A 12,734-nucleotide genomic window follows, 5' to 3' on the forward strand; every position below is an offset into this window, starting at 1 on the left:
TTCTAATAAAATTGTAACAAATTCTTTTTATATATACAAAACCTAGTATATATACCATCAAAATAGAAAGGAAAATTGGATTTTAATAATCCCTATTAAATGGTATTGGCCGATAATAATCCATATTCGTTTTATCGCCACTGGCGGTCCCAAATTCAAAAAGTTGGCCCCCTTGGTCCCCCGTTAAAAATGACTTAACGGCGTTATAGTTTTTTCTGAATTTTAAACCAATGTTTTAGGGCTTTTGATCGTTAGGATGATACGAGTCAATTGGTGTAAAACTTAGTTTGAAATAGTGCTTCAAATTGACGAAACAATGCTTCAATTCGGGTGTTTGAACTTACAATTAACCAAAATCGAGTCGTTTTGATCATTGTTTCGAGCTAAGTTTTACACCAATCAACTCGTATCCTCCTAACGATCAAAAGCCCTAAAACATTGGTTTGAAATTCAGAAAAATCTATAACGCCGTTAAGTCATTTTTAACGAGGGACCATTGAGGGCCAAACTTTTTTGAATTTGGGACCGCCAGTGGCGATAAAACGAATAGGGATTATTATCGGCCAATACCATTTAATAGAGATTATTAAAATCCAATTTTCCAAATAGAAAAACTTAAAGTTTCCCTGCTCTTGTCCGTGACTTTGGTGGTAATTACTCTCAACTTCTCAACTAACCAACCTCTAGATGCAAAGAATTCAAAAATCTAAAATTCTTTAATTGCATGTCTTCTTTAACGACTATTTAAAATGTGACCATCCTTCTAAACAAAACTAAACAAAAAAGATAATGGAGTCTTCTACGGTGGTTCTGTATCCTGATCCAACCATTGGTCACTTGGTTTCCATGGTGGAGTTTGGCAAACTTATCCACAAACACCACCCTTCACTCAATATCATCATCCTCATCATTCCCACTCATAACCATATCAACAAATACATCGACACCGTCTCCGCCACCACTCCTTCCATCACGTTCCACCGCCTCCCCGACGACGTCGTTCCACCAGACTTCTCTAAAGAACACTTAGACCGGGCGTTCGGTGTGACATCTGACCCGATCCGACCCGACCCAGGTACCCGTTTCTCCGATCCGATCTCTTTCTTTTATGATTTAATACTTATACTTATATTTTACTTTTAATAATAATATATATTTTCCTTCCCGCCTCTCTCTCTCTTTCTTTCCGCCGTCCCGTCCATCTTCTTCTCTCTTTCCGCCTTCTTTTCCTTCTTGTCGCCGTCCCGCCCTTACGCCTTGTTTCCCTCTTTTTCTTCTAACTCTTTGCTTGTCCTTTGTTCCTTCCCGCCTAAGGTTGTCTGCGCAGCTCCACGCGCCAGACCCCTTACCAGGAATCCTGCGTGAAGACCACCTGTTACAGCGATACGCGAGACGAACTCTTCTCGCAGCGCGCTAAGAATTGTAATTCTTCTCGCAGCGCGCTAAGAACGGTAGTTCTTCCCGCGACGCGCTAAGGATTTGTAGCTCTTCTCGCAGCGCGCTAAGAATCGTAGTTCATCCCTCGACGCGCGAAGAATTATAGTTCTTCCCGCGGCGCGCTAGGAGTTTTAGTTCCTCCCGCGGCGCGCTAAGAAATGTGATTCTTCCCGCGGCGCGCTTAGAAACGTAGTTCTTTCCGCGACGCGTTAAGGTTGGTTCTGTCTGCCTTCGCGCTCGCGCTCTCTTGACCTTCTGTGTCTGCCTTCGCGCTCGAGCTTTCTCGCGCTGAACCCTTTGAGTTTTCTTCTGTTTAATCTAGCAGTTTGCTTTTGTGTTGTCTTATCTTTTGTGCTGTTGACCTAATCTGCTTTATGTCTGAAAAGCCACTTTTGGCGCAGCATGCGCACCAACCCCATTGGTTGGCAGAAAAAGTGACTAACATTATCTTTTGAGATCTGCTTTTTCCATGCCTGACCAGTACCTTTTTCTGAACTGCCCATGCCTTTTTACTGTTCCCTGTCAGCTCTTTCTCTTTTTCCCTGCTGCCATATCTTTTGATATCTTTTGCTTTTGGAATCTTTTGCTTTTTGAGATCTTTTCCCCTTTTTCTAGGGATTGTGTCTCCTAGGGTTTCTCTATAAATAATAATGTTATTTTCCTAACACATCACACACAAACACTTAATCTCTCCCATTCTCTCTTGCTCCTTGCTCTCTCTGCCGTCTTCCTCTCTTTGCCTCCGTCTTCCTCCCTGTTCTGTCCTGCTTTTCCGGGTAACATATTATATATAATAATTTACTTATTAATTATGCTAACTTATAATCAAGACTTAAAACCGATCATTAAAACAATAATCTTATTTATAGGTTAACTTGTGCTTGTTTAAAGTTGGTTCTTGCTTTATCTTACACCGCATCGTTTATCAAGTGAGTAATCTCGTACCTAATCCCTTTTTGCTTTTAATGTTTTGGGATGTTCATGTGTTCATACAAACTTAGAGTCTTAAACTGTTTATGAACTTCAGTCGCGCAGTATCCCATGTGTTGAGGACGTAGACTTGGCTGTTTATTTGTATGTGTGGATCATTAACCGTCTTGTCGGTCTATTCCGCAGTTCTCATGGTACCATTAGATGAACACGGGAGAACTATCGTTTATGGTTTTCTCTTTTGTTTACACTTGCACAGTTTGTCTTGTTTGTGAGCTCAATTGTGAGCACTGGCAGTCTATGAATCTTAGAGTTGGTCCCGATCAGATTACACCCCTGTTGAAAACCAGACATACACATGTTGCGCGCAGATTTATTGTTATCTATGTATTGTATTAAACTTGATTTCTCACCAACACGCAAGTGTTTGACGTTTATTTTAACACATGTTCAGGTTTGCAGTAGCTGTTTTGGAGTTCGAGGACACGTAGGAAGTTTTCTTTATTTTGGACCTAGATTAAAATGTATCAAGACAAGTTATTACTATTCGAATATTATGATTTATAATATATTGATTTATGATGATTTATGTTATCTTGTGTTTACTTTGCGCGTGCGCGAATGAATGTATTTATTAAATATTGACACCCAATAGTGTCACGAGTAATGAAACAATATGTGGCGCCCCGATGTATAATCCGCCTTTGGTCGGGGTGTTACAGATTGGTATCAGAGCTCGTTGACTTTAGGATAGGTGGTTAGACGTAACGGCCTAGAATACCTAAGAGTCCCTTCTCGCGCATGAGAGAAATCTCATGATTGCGCGCTTATTGTTAATTACTCGTTATTTATGAATATGCTCGCGCTTGCGCAGTATATGATTTTATGTTTTATTTCGCGATATTTCGATTTTTGTTGAATTTCGATTTTTATTGATTTTTCTTACATATTCGTTTGTTGGGTTTGAAAATCCGAAAAGTCATGGTGATACATGAATAGTTGATTTTCAATTTCCATTTACGATTATGTTCTGAGGTTGGAGACTTGAAAAGTCATGGTGATACATGAATTGTCAACCTCCAATACTCATTTTCTTGTGTATTTTATATTGAAGATTGAAAAGTCATGGTGATACATGAATCGTCAATCTCCAATACTCGTTTGCTCGTATATTTTAAATTGGGAATTCGGAAAGTCATGGTGATACATGAATTGTCGATTCTTGATTCGAATTTGTTACCTTTATTAAGTCTGCATTTAGGGTCATTTATTTTACTTTAACTTTTGACAGTAACTGACTTCGCGAAACCAAGCTTTTCGAGGTTATACTTTGCGCTAAAACCAAGATATTAACTAAAATTAAAATTTTTATAGAATGCCTCCGCTATCTCGTCGCCATCTCAAGAAGAAAGAAGCCGCGCGCAGACGCTCGCAGCAACGTTCCCAGGAAATGGCCGCCGCAATAGCCCAAGCTTTGAGCCAAAACAATACCAACACCTCTGGTTACAACATTAAATCCTTTAACGCGGGTAACCCTCCAAAGTTCACAGGTCTTGAAGGAGCCACCGTGATGCTCCAGTGGCTTGAGAAAATAGAAAACACTTTCCTCCACACCCAATGCCCCTCAGACAGACGAACCCTATATGCTTCCAGTGTCCTGGAATCTAGAGCGCTTACATGGTGGAATGGAGTAGCTCATGCGCGTGGCGCAGAAGCTGCTTCCAGCATGCCCTGGGAGGAATTTAAGGAAATTCTGACGCAAGAATTCTGCCCTCCCAACGAAGTTGAGCGCCTGGAGGAGGAATTTTGGAATCTTAAGCAGTACAGTGGCGAAGCGCGCGAGTACGCGACGCGTTTCCATGAACTAAGCCTGCTTGTCCCTCACCTTGTTACCCCTTCCCGCCGAGCCATAGAGAAATTCCTTGGGGGTCTCCCCATGGAAATTCAAGATTCTGTATGGGCTAGAAACCCAGTTACCCTCTCTGACGCCATCGAGTTGGCCGCTGTGCTCAGCGACAACCATGTCAGAGCAGGAACCCTGTTCCTGCGGGGATCTGAGAAGACCAAACTCACCAAGACTGTTCCTGAACCAGCAGAGACCAAATCAGAACCCTCAAACCGTAACAACCTCAAGCGCAGGCGCAAAGCTTACGTGCTTACCAACCCGCCCATTGTCCAGCAACCCATCTACCAACCCCCAGTTTACGCGCCTAACCCTCTGTCAGCTTACCCAACACCTCCTGTAGCCCACAACTATGCCTTAACCAATCCAGCACTCCCTGCCCCGCCAACTAAGAAACCTTACACAGGAAACCACCCCTTTTGTCCAACCTGTAGACTCCACCACCCACCTCAAGTCCCATGTCGACTTTGTAACCGATGTGGCCGCGCTGGTCACCTTGCAGAAAACTGTAGAGTCCTTCCCGCCAATCCAATTGCGCCAACACCACCAGTCTACCCGCAGAACCCACAACCAACCTACCAAAACCCACGACCCAGATCGTGCTTTAACTGCGGTGATCCCAGTCATTTCCGGAACGCATGCCCGAGGCTACAAGTTCAGATTACGCAAGCGAATCCGGTGAACCAGATTTCGAACCAAGTGACACGCGGACGAGCTTTTAACATAACCGCGCACCAAGCGCAAGCGAATAATGACGTAGTTAATGGTACATTTTTGCTTAACGGATTTTATGCTTCTATACTTTTTGATACTGGCGCCGATCGAAGTTTTATTTCTCGCGCCTTCGAGCAGAAGCTTGCGCGACCGCGCGATAACTTAAAAGAAGATTTTTCAGTTGAATTGGCTAATGGTGAAACTATTTTAATAAACTCTGTGATCAAGGATTGTACGCTTAACCTTAATGAAAACGATTTTCTGATCGACCTCATCCCCATGCCTCTTGGGAGCTTTGATGTTATTATTGGTATGGACTGGCTCTCGAAGAATCGCGCCGAAGTTATTTGCGCCAAGAAGTTGATTCGCATACCTCGAGAAAATGGTGATCTTCATATCTACGGCGAAAAACCCTCCAGTGGTCTTAAGCTTATGTCTTGCGCCGAAGCCCGAAGGCTCATGCGGAAAAGGTGTATTGCATTCTTAGCCCATGTGGTTAAACCTGCTGAAGAAAAGAAGCTTCGCGATATCCCTGTTGTGCGTGATTTCCCTGAAGTTTTTCCTGATGATCTTCCTGGTATCCCTCCCGCTCGTGAAGTCGTGTTCCGTATTGATCTTGTCCCTGGTGCTTCCCCCGTAGCTAAATCTCCTTACCGTCTTGCGCCCGCTGAGATGCAAGAATTGGCAAGCCAACTTCAAGAGTTGACTGCTAAAGGATTTATCCGCCCTAGCTCTTCGCCCTGGGGTGCTCCGGTGTTGTTCGTTAAAAAGAAAGATGGATCGTTTCGCATGTGTATTGATTACCGCGAGTTGAACAAACTCACCATTAAAAACCGGTATCCCTTACCGCGTATTGACGACCTCTTTGATCAACTCCAAGGTGCCTCTTGTTTCTCGAAGATTGATCTCCGCTCTGGCTATCACCAGTTGCGCATCCGCGATGAAGATGTTCCGAAGACTGCTTTTCGAACTCGTTATGGCCATTTTGAATTCTTGGTCATGTCCTTCGGTTTAACCAACGCACCCGCCGTTTTCATGGATCTAATGAATCGGGTGTGTAGGCCTTTCTTGGATAAATTCGTGATTGTGTTTATCGATGATGTTCTGGTGTATTCTAAGACCAAGGCCGAGCATGAGCAACATCTTCGGTTGGTGTTGCAAAAGCTTCGAACCGAGCAGCTCTATGCTAAGCTTTCCAAGTGTGAATTCTGGTCTGATGAAGTACAGTTTCTTGGCCATGTTGTAAACAAGATGGGTATCCATGTCGACCCATCCAAGATTGAAGCAATCAAGAACTGGATTACGCCATCCTCTCCTTCCGAGATCCGTTCCTTTCTGGGCTTAGCTGGTTATTACCGGCGTTTCATTTCGAACTTCTCAAAGATCGCTTTGCCTTTAACAGCTCTAACGCACAAAGGTAAACCGTATATTTGGGGCTCGAAGCAAGAAGAAGCCTTTCTATCGCTCAAGCGATTGTTGTGTGAAGCTCCTGTTCTTGCGCTACCTGAGGGTAATGATGATTTTGTCGTGTATTGCGATGCCTCCAACCAAGGTCTCGGTTGTGTTCTTATGCAACGAGGCAAGGTTATCGCTTACGCATCAAGGCAACTCAAGGTTCACGAAAAGAATTATACAACTCACGACCTCGAACTAGGCGCAGTTGTTTTTGCTTTGAAGATCTGGAGACACTACCTTTATGGTACTAAGTGTATCCTCTACACTGACCATAAAAGCCTTCAGCATATCTTTGATCAAAAGGAACTCAACATGAGACAACGCCGATGGAACGAACTCATCAGCGATTACGATTGTGAGATCCGGTATCATCCTGGTAAGGCTAATGTGGTAGCCGATGCGCTCAGCCGAAAACCCTGCCAGCTTAACTGTATCTTGCCGCGCACCCAGCTTCACTTCGCGCCGATTCAAAGCAACCTTGAATCGCGTATTCGTGGCGCGCAGCGCGCATCCATCAGTAATGGTAACCTTCGCGCCGAGTTAGCGTGTGGCGCTGAAGCGCATTTTGTCCCTAATCTGAGTGGAATTCTCTGCTATCTCAATCGCATCTGGATTCCCTTTGATGAGAATCTTCGCGCTGATATCCTGAGTGAAGCACATAAATCTCGGTATTCTATTCATCCTGGCGCTGATAAGATGTACAAGGATTTGCGCATTACTTATTGGTGGCCCGGTATGAAAAAGGATATTGCTGTGTTCGTAGCTAAATGTCTGACTTGTTCTAAAGTGAAAGCTGAACACCAACGCCCATCTGGTTTGCTCGAACAACCAGAAATTCCTACGTGGAAATGGGAATGTGTAGCGATGGACTTTATTACCAAGTTACCTTTGACAGCAAGCAAACATGATAGCATTTGGGTAATAGTGGATCGTTTGACTAAGTCTGCTCACTTCCTGCCCATTCGTGAAAACTACCGTGTTGAGCAACTCGCGCAGCTTTATGTCAAGGAAATTGTCTGCCGCCATGGTACTCCTTTGAGCATCATATCCGATCGCGATGGCCGTTTTATATCTCGCTTTTGGAAATCTCTCCAATCTGCGCTAGGAACTCGCTTGGACATGAGTACGGCATATCATCCTCAGACTGACGGTCAGTCTGAGCGAACTATTCAAACTCTTGAGGATATGCTCCGATCTTGTGTTCTTGATTTTGGAGGTAATTGGGATTCGCACCTGCCTTTGATCGAGTTCTCTTATAATAACAGCTATCATTCCAGTATCGGTATGGCCCCATTTGAAGCACTTTACGGTCGTAAGTGCCGCTCCCCGATCTGTTGGAGCGAAGTGGGTGAAACTCAAATCACAGGACCCGAACTGGTTCAAGAGACAACCGATAAAATCGCCAAGATCCGTGATCATCTGCTGACTGCCCGAAGCCGACAGAAGAGTTACGCAGATCGTAGGCGGAAGCCTCTCGAATTTCAAGTTGGTGATCTTGTTCTCCTCAAAGTGTCGCCCTGGAAAGGTGTTGTCCGCTTTGGGAAGAAAGGTAAGCTTGCTCCTCGTTATGTTGGTCCATTCAAGATTCTCGCGCGTGTGGGAAAAGTTGCCTACAGACTTGACCTGCCGCCCGCGCTCAGTAATGTGCATCCAACGTTCCATGTATCTAATCTCAAGAAGTGTTTAGCCGACGAGAACCTTCACATTCCACTTGATGAAGTTCAAGTTGATGAATCTATGCATTTCGTTGAGAAGCCTGTTGAGATTATGGATCGCGAGGTTAAGCAAACCAAGCGCAGTCGTATCCCTATCGTGAAAGTTCGTTGGGAGTCCAAGCGCGGAGCCGAGTTTACATGGGAAAGGGAAGATCAAATGAAGATCAAGTACCCGCACCTGTTCTCTGCGCAACCTACTTCGAGATAAATTTCGGGACGAAATTTCTTAAAGTAGGGGAGACTGTGACATCTGACCCGATCCGACCCGACCCAGGTACCCGTTTCTCCGATCCGATCTCTTTCTTTTATGATTTAATACTTATACTTATATTTTACTTTTAATAATAATATATATTTTCCTTCCCGCCTCTCTCTCTCTTTCTTTCCGCCGTCCCGTCCCTCTTCTTCTCTCTTTCCGCCTTCTTTTCCTTCTTGTCGCCGTCCCGCCCTTACGCCTTGTTTCCCTCTTTTTCTTCTAACTCTTTGCTTGTCCTTTGTTCCTTCCCGCCTAAGGTTGTCTGCGCAGCTCCACGCGCCAGACCCCTTACCAGGAATCCTGCGTGAAGACCACCTGTTACAGCGATACGCGAGACGAACTCTTCTCGCAGCGCGCTAAGAATTGTAATTCTTCTCGCAGCGCGCTAAGAACGGTAGTTCTTCCCACGACGCGCTAAGGATTTGTATCTCTTCTCGCAGCGCGCTAAGAATCGTAGTTCATCCCTCGACGCGCGAAGAATTATAGTTCTTCCCGCGGCGCGCTAGGAATTTTAGTTCCTCCCGCGGCGCGCTAAGAAATGTGATTCTTCCCGCGGCGCGCTTAGAAACGTAGTTCTTTCCGCGATGCGTTAAGGTTGGTTCTGTCTGCCTTCGCGCTCGCGCTCTCTTGACCTTCTGTGTCTGCCTTCGCGCTCGAGCTTTCTCGCGCTGAACCCTTTGAGTTTTCTTCTGTTTAATCTAGCCGTTTGCTTTTGTGTTGTCTTATCTTTTGTGCTGTTGACCTAATCTGCTTTATGTCTGAAAAGCCACTTTTGGCGCAGCATGCGCACCAACCCCATTGGTTGGCAGAAAAAGTGACTGACATTATCTTTTGAGATCTGCTTTTTCCATGCCTGGCCAGTACCTTTTTCTGAACTGCCCATGCCTTTTTACTGTTCCCTGTCAGCTCTTTCTCTTTTTCCCTGCTGCCATATCTTTTGATATCTTTTGCTTTTGGAATCTTTTGCTTTTTGAGATCTTTTCCCCTTTTTCTAGGGATTGTGTCTCCTAGGGTTTCTCTATAAATAATAATGTTATTTTCCTAACACATCACACACAAACACTTAATCTCTCCCATTCTCTCTTGCTCCTTGCTCTCTCTGCCGTCTTCCTCTCTTTGCCTCCGTCTTCCTCCCTGTTCTGTCCTGCTTTTCCGGTAACATATTATATATAATAATTTACTTATTAATTATGCTAACTTATAATCAAGACTTAAAACCGATCATTAAAACAATAATCTTATTTATAGGTTAACTTGTGCTTGTTTAAAGTTGGTTCTTGCTTTATCTTACACCGCATCGTTTATCAAGTGAGTAATCTCGTACCTAATCCCTTTTTGCTTTTAATGTTTTGGGATGTTCATGTGTTCATACAAACTTAGAGTCTTAAACTGTTTATGAACTTCAGTCGCGCAGTATCCCATGTGTTGAGGACGTAGACTTGGCTGTTTATTTGTATGTGTGGATCATTAACCGTCTTGTCGGTCTATTCCGCAGTTCTCATGGTACCATTAGATGAACACGGGAGAACTATCGTTTATGGTTTTCTCTTTTGTTTACACTTGCACAGTTTGTCTTGTTTGTGAGCTCAATTGTGAGCACTGGCAGTCTATGAATCTTAGAGTTGGTCCCGATCAGATTACACCCCTGTTGAAAACCAGACATACACATGTTGCGCGCAGATTTATTGTTATCTATGTATTGTATTAAACTTGATTTCTCACCAACACGCAAGTGTTTGACGTTTATTTTAACACATGTTCAGGTTTGCAGTAGCTGTTTTGGAGTTCGAGGACACGTAGGAAGTTTTCTTTATTTTGGACCTAGATTAAAATGTATCAAGACAAGTTATTACTGTTCGAATATTATGATTTATAATATATTGATTTATGATGATTTATGTTATCTTGTGTTTACTTTGCGCGTGCGCGAATGAATGTATTTATTAAATATTGACACCCAATAGTGTCACGAGTAATGAAACAATATGTGGCGCCCCGATGTATAATCCGCCTTTGGTCGGGGTGTTACATTCGGGATCCCAGAGCTTTACAACCCAATAATGCTTAACACCCTCGTAACCATCTCGGCCAAATCCATCATCAAAGGTGTCATACTTGACTTCTTTACTAATGCTGCTTTCAAAGTGTCTACAAACCTTCATATTCCCACTTACTACTTCTTCACTGGTGGTGCCTCACTTCTATGTGTGTTTTTAAACGTACTCACCTTCCACAAATTAAAAGATACAAACGATTACTTTGATTTTCATGGATTCCCTCCATTCCATGCATCTGATTTGCCGCCACTTATATTAATAGAAAGAAACATCTCATCCAAACATTTCTTGAACACTTCCATCAACATGGCAAACTCTTCCGGCATCATTTTGAACACGTTTACTGGGTTTGAAGAAAGATCTCTTGACACCCTCCGGAGTGGTAAATGCATCCCGGAAGGAGTTACTCCGCCTGTTTACCTAGTTGGGCCTTTGATTGCTGGAGGAGAAGATCAAGTCGATTCTACTGAAAACGAGTGTTTAAAATGGCTCGACTCGCAACCGAGTAAAAGTGTGGTGTTTTTATGTTTTGGGAGTAGAGGTGTGTTTGATAAGAAACAATTGAAGGAGATAGCTATTGGGTTGGAGAGAAGTGAGCAAAGGTTTTTGTGGGTGGTGCGGGACCCGCCACCAGTCGGGTCGTATCCAGGTGGTAAGCTAAAACAAGTGGGTGTTGAAGGTTTACTACCTGAAGGGTTTTTAACCCGGACAAGGGAGAAGGGACTGGTGGTGAGAAACTGGGCACCGTAGCAGTCGATACTGAGTCATGGGTCGGTGGGTGGATTTGTGAGTCATTGTGGGTGGAACTCGATTCTAGAGTCGATGGTTGCTAGGGTGTCGTTGATTGCTTGGCCATTGTATGCGGAGCAGAATCTGAATAGGGTGTATTTGGTTCAAGAATTAAAGGTGGCTTTGGCAGTGAAAATGTCAGAAGATGATTTTGTGACGGCGGAGGCGGTGGAGGTGACAGTGAGGGAGTTGATGTTTGGTGAGGAGGGGAAAGCGGTGAGAGAACGGGTTTTAGAGATGAGTAGAAGAGCAAAAGCTGCAGTGGAGGACGATGGTTCCTCTGTCACTGAGCTATTTAAACTAACCCAACCATGGATCATCGGGTGATCTAGAGCCTTAGTGTTTAATAAGTTTATTTACTTTGTGTTAGTGTTTAGATCTAGAGCCTTAGTGTTTAATAAGTTTATTTACTTTGTGTTAGTGTTTAATATAATGTAATGCAATGCAATGCAAATAAGTAAGTTTTTTTGGTTCAAGAGGAGAAAAATGAAGAATTGGAAGAACGGCTTCAATTGATCCATTTTTCCCCATAATAGCATCGTTGGTTACTATATATTTTGTTTGTTGATCAGTTCTTCATGTAAGTAATATAAAACATGATAAATATTAAACATATAAACCTGTTACAGCATGGAGAGTAGTAATCGCAACATAGAAGGATGCAGACTACATGGTTTTCAGTTTGGTCGAGTTCCCCTTTAGGATGTATAGTTAAGGATGATGTTAGGGTTCTTGAGAGGAACCCGGTTTAGGAGATGGGAGACACACAAAATTGTTATGTGTGTGTGATTAGGTTATGATGTTAATATTTATCTCTCTATATATACACCCAAGGGGAAACCCTTTATTAGTTAATTATAGGTAATATGGCCCATCAACAATTACCAAACTAATACATAATAAGGTATATTTAATATTTTGATCTATTATAATATAAATGATTATAATGGCCATATAAAAATATATATAATTATATATTTAATCTTACATTCTCCCACTTGGCCGAGTAATCATTTATTATGAGTATTAGATAAGTCTGATCAGGAGTTAACACTCATTTTAGCTTTAAACTTAAACTGGATCAGAGAAATACAGTCATTGAATTGAACATCAGCTCAAGACCCCCAGTAATCATACTGCAGTCCTTATTTAAAACCTAAGTAGTTATGATCAAAATTTTCAAGTAAGCCCTTCAGAACGTTTGATTTGTATATTAATTCGTCTATATGTCATTATGCATGCTAAACATATTAATAGACGTACAAAATCAAAACTGATGAGGAAATTTAATAGTTAATCATTCATACTACGATATGCAGTTGTACGCGGTCATCAATAAACCCCTCATGATTATAAGCGCTTTCATAATACTTATGGGTAGACATTTAGTTATAGGATCCTTAAGCATATCATGAACGTATTCGATATGAAAATTTAGATTCTTCAATTCGTTCATAAACGAATAATAATTTAATATC

At 42.7% G+C, this 12,734-nt stretch overlaps 1 protein-coding gene across 2 annotated transcripts; it reads left to right on the plus strand.

Annotated features, from left to right (window-relative positions):
- The first annotated feature begins 754 nt into the window (after positions 1-754).
- LOC143572258 (UDP-glycosyltransferase 88B1-like) lies at positions 755-11,791 on the plus strand. 2 transcript variants are annotated; one of them, XR_013142230.1, is made up of 3 exons: positions 755-1,042; positions 10,454-11,621; positions 11,678-11,791. XR_013142230.1 is itself a non-coding variant. In XM_077057467.1 (2 exons), exons 1-2 carry the CDS (start codon positions 790-792, stop codon positions 11,215-11,217), a joined length of 1,017 nt encoding a protein of 338 aa, XP_076913582.1. In that variant the 5' UTR covers positions 755-789; the 3' UTR covers positions 11,218-11,791. The 2 variants fall into 2 exon arrangements, 1 of the variants encoding a protein (XP_076913582.1); XM_077057467.1 differs by having other exon boundaries at positions 10,454-11,791.
- Positions 11,792-12,734: the final 943 nt, after the last annotated feature.

Source organism: Bidens hawaiensis, unplaced genomic scaffold (genome assembly GCF_021521415.1).
Source record: "Bidens hawaiensis isolate Kalapana, Puna unplaced genomic scaffold, B.hawaiensis_p1.1 tig00025785_1, whole genome shotgun sequence".
In the NCBI taxonomy this organism is placed as follows: Eukaryota; Viridiplantae; Streptophyta; class Magnoliopsida; order Asterales; family Asteraceae; genus Bidens; species Bidens hawaiensis.